This window comes from Myxine glutinosa, chromosome 6 (genome assembly GCF_964187855.1).
Source record: "Myxine glutinosa chromosome 6, kmMyxGlut1.1, whole genome shotgun sequence".
NCBI lineage: Eukaryota > Metazoa > Chordata > Myxini > Myxiniformes > Myxinidae > Myxine > Myxine glutinosa.
This window is the reverse complement of record NC_136266.1, coordinates 49,067,310-49,080,186: the sequence shown is the minus strand read 5'-3', so window position 1 is coordinate 49,080,186 and position 12,877 is coordinate 49,067,310. Positions and strand designations below refer to the sequence as shown.

The window sequence follows — 12,877 nt, the reverse complement described above, 5'->3', positions numbered from 1 at the left end:
TAATGAAAGCAGATGGCACAAAAGGGGGAAGATAAAACAGCACATCATTTTTAGTAGGTGAGGCACCATGAAGTGTCATCAATGCCTTCGGCTTGTCCCGAATTACACTGCGTACACCTCTCTGCTCAACCACCCTGGTCTCTTTCTGCTTCTACCAGTACACTTTGCTGGAATATACCTCCTCTGCACCCTACATATTTGTCCTCGAGGTTGCCCATTTCTCTGATGCCGATTAATTTTCACCAGTGATGGCCGAAAAAGTGGAGATTAAAGTGAATTCGTAATACATTTAAGCACATTGACAAGAGGGAATTTTGCTGTTGTTTATTGACTTTCAGAATCAGTTCGACATTCAACTGAACATATTTTGAAAATGAACAAGCATTCTGAGTATTGCGCTGCAATACATGTCACCTGCCGGCAGTCTGTCGTCCGGAAAACTGTTGGGGAAATTACCAAAGTTCAAAGTGCCATAACTTTGTCAAAAATGATCGAAACGTCGTGAAGTTCGAACTTGATCTGTAACTTATCATGAGGAAACCATGTACCAATTTTGAAATCATTAGCATTAAGAGTTTAGAAAAAAAGTCCGGAAAACTGTTCTTTGCGTGACGGACTGACGGACGGAGGGACGGAGTGCAAACCTATAGTCCCCTCCGGTGTACACCAGTAGGGGACTAATAACAGGTCGAGCTAGATCTTGCTACCTTGAATAAACACGATTTCATCAATAATAATCAGATGTGGAGGTGAAGCGGATATTGCCCTTGGTCGAGAGACCCCCATAGAAGGCCAGGTGTTATAAGAGCTGAGCGGTGCTCGGATGGTCAGCTACAAGCTTCCTTGCCTCCGAAGAAAAACTGCCGTCTTGTTGCAGTGCTGGCAATGAAGCTTCAAGCTGGCGGTTCTTACATGTGAACTTTAGTTCGAACTCCATGTTATCTCTAAAAGAAGCTGCCATCATGTACTGGTAGCCTGGCTAAATTTTCTGTCGAGATTAAATAAGATAATGCAAGTTTATAACTGTGAAAAGGTAATGTGGATTTCAAGTTGGGTTAAGTCAATCTAAGAATGAGGTGAATAAACATAAGTAGGTGAATTTAGAAAATTAATTGGATGTGCATGAAACACAAGCACGATGGGCCAAATGGCCTATCCCAAATAGCTGTCCATACAAGCTGACCGCCAGCAGTTTACCTACATCAATGGAGGACACTGCCGGCCGTGTTACCTGGAATTTTAAAATAAAAGTTGAAAACTAGAAAGACAGTCTTCGACGTCACGACGTTGACCGATATACCTCCACCGACATTATTACATCATTATACATACTTGTACCAAGTTTGATTTAAATCCATTCAGCTGTTCTGAAGTATCAGATTTATCTGACATGACCTTGAGCCTCACCAAAATCACCTCACTCCTCACCTTTGATGCCAAAATATAAATCAGTTCATCTTTGCATCATAATACATACTTGTACCAAGTTTATTCAAAATCCCATCACTTGTTCACAAGTTGGCGCGGCAACATACTTTTTTACTTAACATGACCTGACCCTTTGACCTCTTGAGCCCAAAATCTAATCAGTTCATGTGTACATCATTTATACATACCTGTACGAAGTTTGATTTAAATTCCTTCATCTGCTCTCAAGTTTACATTTTTACCTGACATGACCTCTGAACTTTGACCTCGATGCCATAATCCAATCAGTTCATCTTTGCATCATATACATACTTGTACCAAGTTTGTTCACAATCCCTTCACTGGTTCACGAGTTGGCATGGCAACATAATTTTTACTTGACATGATCTCTGACCTCTTGAACCCAAAATCTAATCAATTCATCATACCTGTACCAAATTTGACTTGGATCCCCTCAGCCGTTCTTAAGTTATCGCGGTAACGAAATAAATGCAACTTAACATGACCTCTGATCACACAACTCAGATTACAGTGTTATAAGTGAACACACCTATAGTATTTTTCTTTCAGCAGACATCTACAGTCACCAGTGGGGCGAGAACCCTGTGACCATGTCCATGCTAACACAATCCGTTAGCAAAATAAATAAAAAGAAACAAACCGATATTTTCTCTATTTGGTGTGAGATTTACCAACTAGTAAAGAGGATCTATTCTGGTTTAATTGATAGCCATTCAATTCCTGTGATACAATCTCAGAGCCAAATATATGAGGGTACCGTTCTACATGAGTCTTGATATAGAAGAAAAAAAAAAGTCTTGATATTGAAGGATAGAACGAAATAAAATGACAATTTACCACAATAGGCTTTTGGGCAAGTAGTAAAGTACCATCAACAACTAAACTTGGCTCAAGAGATGAATGAAAGGTGACTACGCAAATTGAACTAATAGGATGTATGGGAGTCCCCATGCATTTCCTCTACCCCTCTCAACATTCTCTAATGCGATCATTTTGAATATGCTTTATTAACTAGTTTTTAATACAGAAGAACACATAATAATAATAATAAAAATAAAAAGGTAAAAATATTTCACCAATACGACTGCATCCTTCTTCTTCAAAAAAAAATACACCCAAAAAGCTTAGCATAATGAATGTCGCTGGTAAAGGGTTTCCTCATAAAAGAGTCAATCAATACAAAACTTTGAAATATACATCCACTTACCAAAAGGGTGGTAGGTAAGTGGATGTATATCAGGAAACGGTCTTAACACTCAACATTCCCACTTGTATGAAACTTATCAACTTCAGTGTATTACCGCATTTATAATAATAATAATAATAATAATTCATTTATTTTGTATAGCGCTTTTCCAGAAGCCCAAAGGCGCTTTGACAGAGTGGAAAACATAATGCATAACAATACAGTTAAATGCTGTGTAAACATCAGTTTGATTAATGATGGCATGCATGCGCTAACATGATAATGAAAATGAATTTTCAACATTTCCATAACAGGTGCACTATCAGCATCCTCAACCTGTCTCCTAAAATCTTCCCCTTCCAGCCTCAACACCTTTATGCACTGCAATGGCTGTCCACATCTCACAGCCCGACAGCTGAGAAACCTACTGTGCCTTAAGTTAAAGAAATGACCGAGTTGAAGCTACATCTTCAGGCATATCCAATATGCCGTGTTCCTTGAGACAGCTGTTCATTGTCTTCACCTCTAGCGCCACTCACACACGGGTCTCCAACTTCCATCCCTGTGGCTCCTGGGGCGCCCAGTCGACCTGTGGCCTGTCCAGCAACGCGTGCTGCCCGGTGAAGCTTCTCTAAGAAATCTGGCATGCCTAATGAGATGAAGTGGGTGGAGGACATGATGCAGGGACAGTATGGGAAATTAAAATAAATTATATCCCTCACCCCTCCTCATTGCTCACCAACAACAACAACAACAACATGCATTTTAAAGGCCATTTTCCCTACTAGAGCGGGGGTTAGCCTTGCGGTCCCCATGACAATCTTCTCCATTTTGCCCAATTTTCTGCATCTCTCCTTGTTAACCCCCTTGCCCGCATTTCTTCTTCCACCATCTTTAGCCAAGTCTTTCTCGGTCTTCCCCGTCCTCTGCTTCCTTCTACATTCATTTCCATCACTCTTCTCAACCAGTCACTTTCATCCTTCCTCAACACTTGACCAAACCATCTCAACCTGTTTCTCTTCACAGCATTCATCACAGGCTGTATTCCCATCATCTTTCGCAATTCATCATTTGTCTTCCTCTCTCTCAACGATACTCCGCACATCCGTCGAACCATTCGCATTTCCACCCTTTCCAACCTTCTGCTTTGCAATCTGCTCTACGTTCATTACCCATGTCTAACTCCCATAAATCATAACACTTCTCACACATGCAGCATACACCTTTCCCTTCAGCTTCAACGACACTCCCCTCATCATCAGCACGCCACTCAGTTCCCGAAACTTCTTCCATGCACATCTCACTCCAGCAACCGTTGCCGAGTCTGATCCACCTTCTCCATTCAGCATGTCTCCGAGGTAGCAAAATGTTTTCCCACCTTCCAGCTTCACGCCGTCTCCAAGATCCAACTCAACATTTCCTACATCTGCAGCTCCCTCTGTGCACACCTTACATTTGAATGTAGCTGCCACACTGGTTAATGACCCTCTCAGACCGATGTTGGGCTAGCCTGGTGTTGGGCTAGCGGCTAGGGTGCCAGCTTAGGATCCTAGGATCCTGGGTTTGAATCCCGGTCGATCACTGAATTAACGCCAGGGGGGTTGACTCAGCCTGTCATCCTTCCGAGGTCGGCTAATTGAGTACCAGTTCACTGGTAATTCCCTGTTTGTCGTAAAAGGCGACTAAAAGGGTTGGCGGCAGGAAGGGCATCCGGCCGTAAAACATTGCTTCAAAAAGGGGACCAACAAAAACAACAACAACCACGGTGCCCGAAAAAGGGCAACCCCCGCTTTGCGGGGAAAAATGGCCTCTAAAGGTGGTTCTTCTTCTTTCTTTCAGACCACTACATTTTTGATGAACCCACTCAGCGAACATTGTACATTGAATGGAGTTCACTCCGACACCCTTCCTGCACACAGCACAGGGCCACTTCCCAGTTCTTTCCACCTCACCACATGCTTTACCACTTGCCATCACCTTCGTCTTTCCGATATTCACCTTCAGACCTTTTGTCTCCATACATTCCTTCCACTTGTTCATCTTTTCCTTCAGTCCATCCATACTTTCCGCAATCAACACCAGATCATCTGCATACAACAACTCCCACGGTAAACCCTCCTTTACGTTCTGAGCCAGCACCTCCATCACAGCTACAAATAGTAGTGGACTTAGTACTGACCCCTGATGCACTCCCACCTTCACCTCAAACTCACCACTGTTCTCGTCCTTCGTCCTTACAGCTGTGCGCGCTCTTTTGTACATTGCCATCACTACTCTGATCAACCATTCCTCCACTCCTAACTTCCTCAATGCCCATGTCAATACTTTGCGTGGAACCCTATCGAATGCTTTCTCCAGATCAACAAACCCAAGAAACAATTTCTTCCTCTTCTCCATGTACTTCTCCTGCAACTGCCTCACAATGAAAAGCGCGTCTGTCGTTCCTCTTCCTGGCATAAATCCAAACTGCATTTTGTCGATCTTCACTTTCTTCCTTATCCTCTTCTCCAACACCCTTTCCAATACCTTCATTCCATGCTCCAATAACTTTATCGCTCGGTACGAGCCACACTCCAGAGGGTCACCTTTCCCCTTGTATAGAGGGATGAGGGTACTCAGTTCCCAATTCACTGGAATGCGGCCTTCTTTCACCACCAGATTACAGATCTCTGTCATTCTCTTCACACCCCAACTTCCTGCTGCCTTCAACATATCTCCCACAACTCCCGTCGGCCCTCCCGCTTTTCTACCCTTCATTGCTTTTATCGCTTTTTTTTGCATTGCTTTTATCGCTTTTTTAAATTTATTTTTTTAAATTGCTTTTATCGCTTCCTCAACTTCCTTCTCAGTTATCTTCTCTGCCGGTCCTAAAACTGGGTTACTCTCTATGTTGCCATCCCATTCATTCTCTGTATTCAACAGCATTTCCATATATCTTTTCCATCTTCCTTTAATTCCATCTGGGTCGACAACGATTTGTCCCACTTCATCCTTCAAGCAACTCACCCCCATCACATCACACCTCTCTTTCGCTATCTGCTTTGCAATCCTGAATACCGCTCTCTGACCCTCTTCCGAATCCAAGCGTTCTCCGAACATTTTCCTACATGCCTCCTGCGCCTTTGCTACCTCTTTCTTTGCAGCTTTCCTGGCTGCCTTATAACTTTCATGCTCTGCTGTTTCTGCTCCCGTACCCTTTGCCTTTTGCCACTCCTTGAACTTCTTCCTCTTCTCGTCAATCCTCTTTCCAACTTCATCATCCCACCACCACCATGTTTCCCACCACCACCATCCACCATTCCACCATGCTCACCAACATAAGAATGTTAATCTCACAAGCTCCACGTTTCAAAGGATCAAAGAAAAAAAGAAAAAGCCACTCACCACTCGACATCATCCAGCTGATGCAATAATGTGGAAAAACAGTCTGAGGATCATCTGTGTAAGTCAGCAGGTAATCAAAGCCAATCTGTAAGTAGAAGGTTTAATTGTGCAATATGAATTTTAAAAAATAATAGAACATTCACCACCTGAAAACAAATGTGGTTAACAACACGAACAACCAGGTTCTTCAAGTGGCCCCGGAGCGAACCCATAACTGATCCATGAGTGTGACCTACAAGTCCCTGTATCTGCATCTTCTCCCATCCCTCTGGTTCAGCACTTCCATTAAATTAACACATGTTGTATGCATGAATAAATAAATAAATACACCTTTCGCATCTGGTTGTCCATTCTTTCAAGAGGCTGCTGTTTATCATAATCATAACGTCATTTATTACACCAAGACAATTTCCATGAATTAAATAAGAAGAAGAGTGGGTAATGCCTATGCTAGAATTGTTGTGCGCAAAAGTAGGAACATTGCTCTTCACCCCAAATAAGCCATTCCAAAGAGTGCAAAATGAATTTAAAATAAAACTTTGTGGCTCTCTCCTCTTCCTCTTCCCTTAATAAGGGGCGAGGTCAAATGGTACCAAGCTTCTGCCCTGCCCTAAACACGGTACCCCTCCACTTCCCTCTATCCTCAGCTAACTCGCACCACTCTCCAACCACCCACACATATTGATATCCATCCTCACACAATCTTCCCATATCAACAGTGCTCTACTTCTTTTCCTCCTACCTCGCTTCCTCAACCTATCCACTGTCTGCCATTCTCTCTTCCATTAGCCGCACCATGTGAACAGCCCACTTCAGCTTGATTTTTACAAATCTCCCCGTCTAGCTCATCTGCACACTGATCTCCTCGCTCAATTCATCCATCCTCTTCACTCCCACAATCCTCCTGACTCCATTGTTCTCACAGACTTGCAGCCTCTGGTGTTGTCTCTGTCAGTGCCAGTGCCACCATCTCCAGATCGTAAAGGTAGACTGGCATTACACACATCAGAACTTTCCCTTTCAATTCCCGTGATATTTTTCTGTCTGCAATCATTCCCTCCACCCTCATCTACGCATCCGCACCCTCCCGTACCTCTGCATCAGACCTCCATCCCCAGTCACTGTGCCCCCCAGATATTCAAACTCTCCGAAACCAAAAATAAACAAAGTAATTGAAACATTCCCTCACAACAGAGACAACTAGTTCAGGTGGATGTACTTTTGGAAGAGAAATAAGCAGCTTGGGAATGGGGCAAAGGGAATTGAGGCCAACACACCTCATCGAACGAGTGGTGTGCCCGAATGACCATATGAGACTCGTAGGAGCGAACGCGTACATACTTGGGGTGCTCGGGTGCCGAAGGGTGTTCCACAGACCTATATCCATGACACACACAGCAGTACATTTGCAAAGTAAGAAGATATTAAAGTTGTACAAATGCTAATTATGCATGCTTTAAAAATGAAAATGGTATTATGCAAAATACAGCATTATGGAGTCGAGCGAGTGGAGAGAGCAAAAAAGAGAAAGTGGTGATAAAGCATGTAGTGATGAACAGCTTAACGAGATCATTGGCACAAAGCTTTGAATTTTTATTTGCATCCAATTAACAACTCGCTGCCTATAGCTGGTGTGTGACAGAAAATTTGTTGGTGAGAGTAACAGGAGTGAATGAATGAATATATGAATGATCGTTTTAAGGCCATTTTTCCCCTCTGGAGCGGGGGTTAGCCTTGAGGGCCCCATGACAATCATGGTTTCCTGTTTGAGGCAATGTTTTTTGTTTTTTTATGGCCGGATGCCCTTCCTGACGCCAACCCTTAGTCGCCTCTTACGATGCGCAGGGATACGGTGTACCTATTCTAAATCGGGGTACACACCAGGATCATTCATCCCAGCAAGCTGGTACTCAATTTGCCGATCTCGGAAGGATGACAGGCTGACTCAACCCTCCTGCTGTTAATTCAGCGATCGACCGGGATTCGAGCTCAGGATCCTCAGATCCCAAGCCTGCTCCCTAACCGCTAAGCCAACACCAGGCTGAGAGTAACAGGAGTAAACGTGATTAAAGTATCTGCAGAAACCTTAAGAGGAAAGGTGGTCCATAATCACACAAAGACGCGTTTGTATGATTTAAACTAAATGTCTTCTTTGTTTGTAAAGCACTCGCAGAGTGCCCCTCCCTATGGGCAATATTGTTCCAAGCATGCAACACATTCTTCTGACACATCCCTTTACTGTATTTGGGCAGTGTATAAGCAACAGACTACTGCCTCAAAAAAAAAAAAAAAACTTGGTTTACGAACAAGAAGCAAAGCCATGTGTACTGCTGTGGTTATATAGCTCGGACAATTCCAATTGCACACACCCTCCCCCAAAGAAACAAAAACAACCAAACAAAAAAACCAAAAAAAACCTCAAGAAACACTTAATGGAATCAAACGAAACTTGCACAGGCACAACCTTCAGGGCGTCCTCATGAATCCCTGAAAGTTTCAGCTTTAAAGGATAAAGGAGGAGATCGCACACACGCCTCCATTATTTATTCATATATATATATATATATATATATATATATATATATATATATATATATATATATATATATATATATAAGTGGTACCTCGGCTTACGAGTGCCCCAACGTACGAGTTTTTCGGGATACGAGCCGTCGCTCGGGCGGTTTGTTGCTTTGGGATACGAGCCGAGATCCGATGTACGAGCTCAAAAAATTTATTTTTTTGAATTTTCCGGTTGTGGCTTCCGGTTCCGGTCACGTGGTTATCTTGCCGTGAAAGCATCTCTGCTTGGATATAAAACACGCAATCGTCGAAATACATGAGCGAGGAATCTCCTTGCTCCAGCCGGTGACGTCATCGGCGGGGATCCCCGCCTCCAGAGTGGCTGGTCACGTGACCGCCAAAGCGTGTCGCGCGTGCGGGTATAATGAGCTACACCTGTGGATCACGTGACCACGGAAGCACGCCTCGCTTGAGAGGCATGGCTTTCGGTTTGCGTTTTGCTTTATAAGGCGCGATAAATGGGCTTTTGAGTGTTAGCGGTTCATGGCGTTGACGGTTCATGACGGTTCATGGCGTTGACGGTCAAAAACCCATTACATCAATTTTACCAGGCACTGTACAGTAAGTACAGTGGACACCAAATGCACGGTGGAAGGCTAGAAGTAGAAGATCGTCCAAGACAAGTGAGAATAAGCCATACTTTGGAGATGACGTCATTCGCTGGTCCGATAACCAAAGATGTGGTATAAAAAACCAGGTGAGCTAACAATGCAGCAATGAAGGAATTCGGCCAAGGCACCGGCACACAACGACCTACCTACATCGAAAGACTCAATGCCAATGGTGACAGAAGCCAAGACGGCCGGCTTAAACACCGCCGAAAGACCACGGTGTACCAACTTACGATGCAGAACATCTTGCACTTAATATGATGACAACAGGTGCCATCCTCTGACGTACCATTACAGGTACAGGTACAGTACACGTGAGCACAGAGCAAAAGTTCACTGAAACCGAGATTAAGAAAAAAGAAAAAACACCTCGTGGTCCGTGCTCGATATCCGAGTTTCAATCTTTTCAAACACATGATGCTCTCGGTCACGGTATCTCCTGCGAGCTGCTTCTCCTTCAACCACACAAACAACAACTTCTCCATATCTTCATGGATAGAGGTCCAGTTTATTTCTTTACATTCTCTTGTATTATGTACAGTATATACGAGGTCGTGCTTGTTTATACATTATTTGTTATTTATAAAGTACATTTTTGTTATTTAAAAGCACCTAACAAAAAAAATTGGTGTTTTTTTTTTGAGGCTGGAACGGATTAATAGCATTTCAATGCATTTGAATGGGAAAATTTGCTTTGACTTACGAGCGATTTGGCTTACGAGCTCCGTCACGGAACGGATTAAACTCGTAAGCCGAGGTACCACTGTATATATTGTTGCGAATATGGAATTTGGCCTCCATATCCGCTTGTAAATATTCCCCTATTTTCTCCAATACTCCCCAACTTTCCCCAGTCCCCCATTCCCTAGTCCCATTGCATGTAAATAACAATCAGTAGAGCCGACCTTCCCCTTATTCCCCCATTAAATGTCGTGCCCAGGTCCACCGCACCACACGTAGACAACTTTCGGACATCTTCCTAGTTATTCTTATTCTATGTCAGTTAAGGCCTCGTCTCCATTAATTATGACTCTTCGTTGCACCAGAATGTGATTATATGGCATCAGTAGTGAGTTTAGGACCTTTCCCATACCTCCTCCCATCTTCTTCCCCAAACAACAACAATTACAACAACAACAGAGGAGATGGCGGCGGAGCGGGGGAGGATGCGTCCTCACACCGGCTCGATTAGCTCCAGACCATGCGCTCCACGGGGTTACCCCGAAGGGGCTGGCTGTCAGCTCCTCGTCAGGGGCGGAGCCAGTAACCCCCCCGCACGCACCCAATGAGAAGCAACGTGCCGATTCCACGAGGCGGAGCTAACGAGCCGAGGGCGTGTCACTCCCCGCCGGATATACGCGGCCCCGCGCCGGATGTGACGTCAGATGCGCCTCAGCTTGGAGAAAGAACGTCGCCTTCCGAGCGCTGTGACCTCCCTGCATCTCTGGACCGGACCGAGTCGATTCTGCTTTGAGCCAAGAGTGCACCTTGAGCCATCGATACCCGCTGTCCTTTTCATCAACCCCCGTGTGAGTCAGCCTTGTCCCGTTTGTCTGTCGTCTGTCCGGGGTTAATATAAGAGTGTGTCTAAGTGCCTGTCTTTCTGTGATTATAACTCTAGCCCCTGTAATCTGACCTTTCCGTACGAATATAATCTCCTCCGGAGGTCTTGAGAACTGAACCCTTGGTGTCGTATTGTGTTATTGTAATCCAGCCGGGTGTCTTCTTTTTCTTATTGAGCCAGCGTAGCGCGACTTCGTCAACGTCGAGTATAGTCGGGTAATTTGTGCGGACACGACGGCCATTCCGCTCGGCCCACCTTAACATCAAAGTCGTGTCTGTAACAATTGGTGTCGAGGAGTGAGATTCGGACCCGGGACTAAATTAGTTAGGCCCAAATTTTGGGAGGGAAAATCGATCCGGAGCGCGTACTGCGCTCGACAAAATCGATCCGGAGCGCGTACTGCGCTCGACAAAATCGATCCGGAGCGCGTACTGCGCTCGACAAAATCGATCCGGAGCGCGTACGGCGCTCGACAAAATCGATCCGGAGCGCGGGTACTGCGCTCGACGAAAGTATAACGGCGAAATTTCGAATTTGTTTTACGAAACTCGAATTTTGAAAGTCGCGCTATGGCGGATCAAGACGGCTGGGGTCCGGTAGGGGAGAGTGAAGCAGGGTCGGTCCAGGACCAAATTGAGGGACAAGAGGAGAGCGAAGCAGTGAGGGCGGCAGGTTCGCAAAATAGCGCCGTCACGCACGAAGTAGCGGGCGCGCAAAAAGGCGCCTCGCACGAGCGCGCGGTAGCCGAGCCGGCTGTATCAGCGGGCTTTAACATGCAGCCGTTTGACATGCAGCAGTTCATGGCACGGTTTAGCGAATACATGGCAGAGTCGAAGAGCGACAACGAAAAAAGAGCCAGGGAAATGGAGAAAATGGAAAACAGAATGGGGGAGCGACTAGGGAATCAAATCGGGGGGTTAGACAAGAAATTTGGGAAGTTAGACAATAATTTTGAGGAGTTAGACAAGAAATTTGGGAAGTTAGACAATAATTTTGAGGAGTTAGACAAGAAATTTGGGAAGTTAGACAATAATTTTGAGGAGTTAGACAAGAAATTTGGGAAGTTAGACAATAATTTTGAGGGGTTAGACAACGGGATAAAAGAGGTGAGACATGGGTTAACGGGGGTGGAAAACAGAATGGCCGCTCAAGAGAATCAAATAGAGGGAGTGAAAACTGGGTTAGAGGGGTTAGAAAACAGTATGGAAGGCAAATTGAGGGACATGAGGGACCAAGCGAAAAGGGAAGTTAAACAAATGGAGCAGCAGATAGAGGGGGTCAGAATGGGGGTAGAAACCAAACTGGATGCTCACAGGGAGGAAATGGAGCAGATGAGGGTGGCATCTGGGCAGGAGATGCAAGTGATGGGAGAGGAGATCAGAAGAGGAGTGAGTGAGGAGGTCGGAGGAGTGCGCGAGGAGGTGAGGCACTGTAAGGAGCACATGGAGAAGGAGGTGAGAAAGGGGACTGTAAAGTTACAAGGGGGCATAGAGGACCTGACGCAGGAGGTGGAGCAGCTGACGGTGGGACAAACGGAGTTAGTGGAGCAGGTTCAAAGGAACACTGCGGTATTAGGAGGTTTAAAAGCGACACAAAACGACATAAAAAACGACTTGATAGCGACAAAGAGGGAATGTCAGATGGTACGTGAGGGACTGACAACGAGGTTGGACGAGGTGATAGAGGTAATGGAGACGAAGGACCGGCAGGTGAGGACGCACCTGGAAACGGTCAAGGTAGCCTTAGAGGATGAGCTTGAGGAGACGTACCGGGGAATAAAAGAGGTGAAGCACAAATTAGAAGAAGTGGAAGAAGGGATGAGCGAAATTAAGAAGCGACGGAGAGGGGATAAGAAAGAGATAAAAGAGGAGATAAAAGAATTGGTCCAAAGTCTGTGTTTGGATCGTGATGATGTGCTCATTAACCGGATGAGGGATTCGCAGGTGATGGAGGAGAAGCGAAGAGGAAGAGGACCCGGTGTAAGTGGTGACCAATATGGTCGTGCGTATGATGCGCCAGGGGATTTAATAAGCTTGGGGGTCGAGATAGACCCGGGTGTTCGTGAGAGGCCGTTGGTGAAGTGTGCGACAGGTCTGGTGT

General features: G+C 45.1%; 1 protein-coding gene across 4 annotated transcripts in view; it reads right to left on the bottom strand.

Annotated features, from left to right (window-relative positions):
* Positions 1 to 309: 309 nt before the first annotated feature.
* The window catches only part of LOC137429754 (stAR-related lipid transfer protein 7, mitochondrial), a 64,721-nt gene continuing 52,153 nt past the window's right edge, over positions 310 to 12,877 (bottom strand). For 2 of the 4 annotated variants that reach the window (XM_068119967.2, XM_068119968.2), the window contains 3 exons: positions 7,297 to 7,396; positions 6,020 to 6,104; positions 310 to 3,284 (listed from right to left, as the gene is read on the bottom strand). In XM_068119967.2, coding sequence (XP_067976068.2) covers positions 3,106 to 3,284; positions 6,020 to 6,104; positions 7,297 to 7,396 — 364 coding nt within the window. In that variant the 3' untranslated portion in view covers positions 310 to 3,105. Of the gene's footprint in view, positions 3,285 to 6,019; positions 6,105 to 7,296; positions 7,397 to 12,877 lie in introns of those variants that run through there. The other 2 variants (XR_010984936.2, XR_013623796.1) reach the window with 1 other exon arrangement.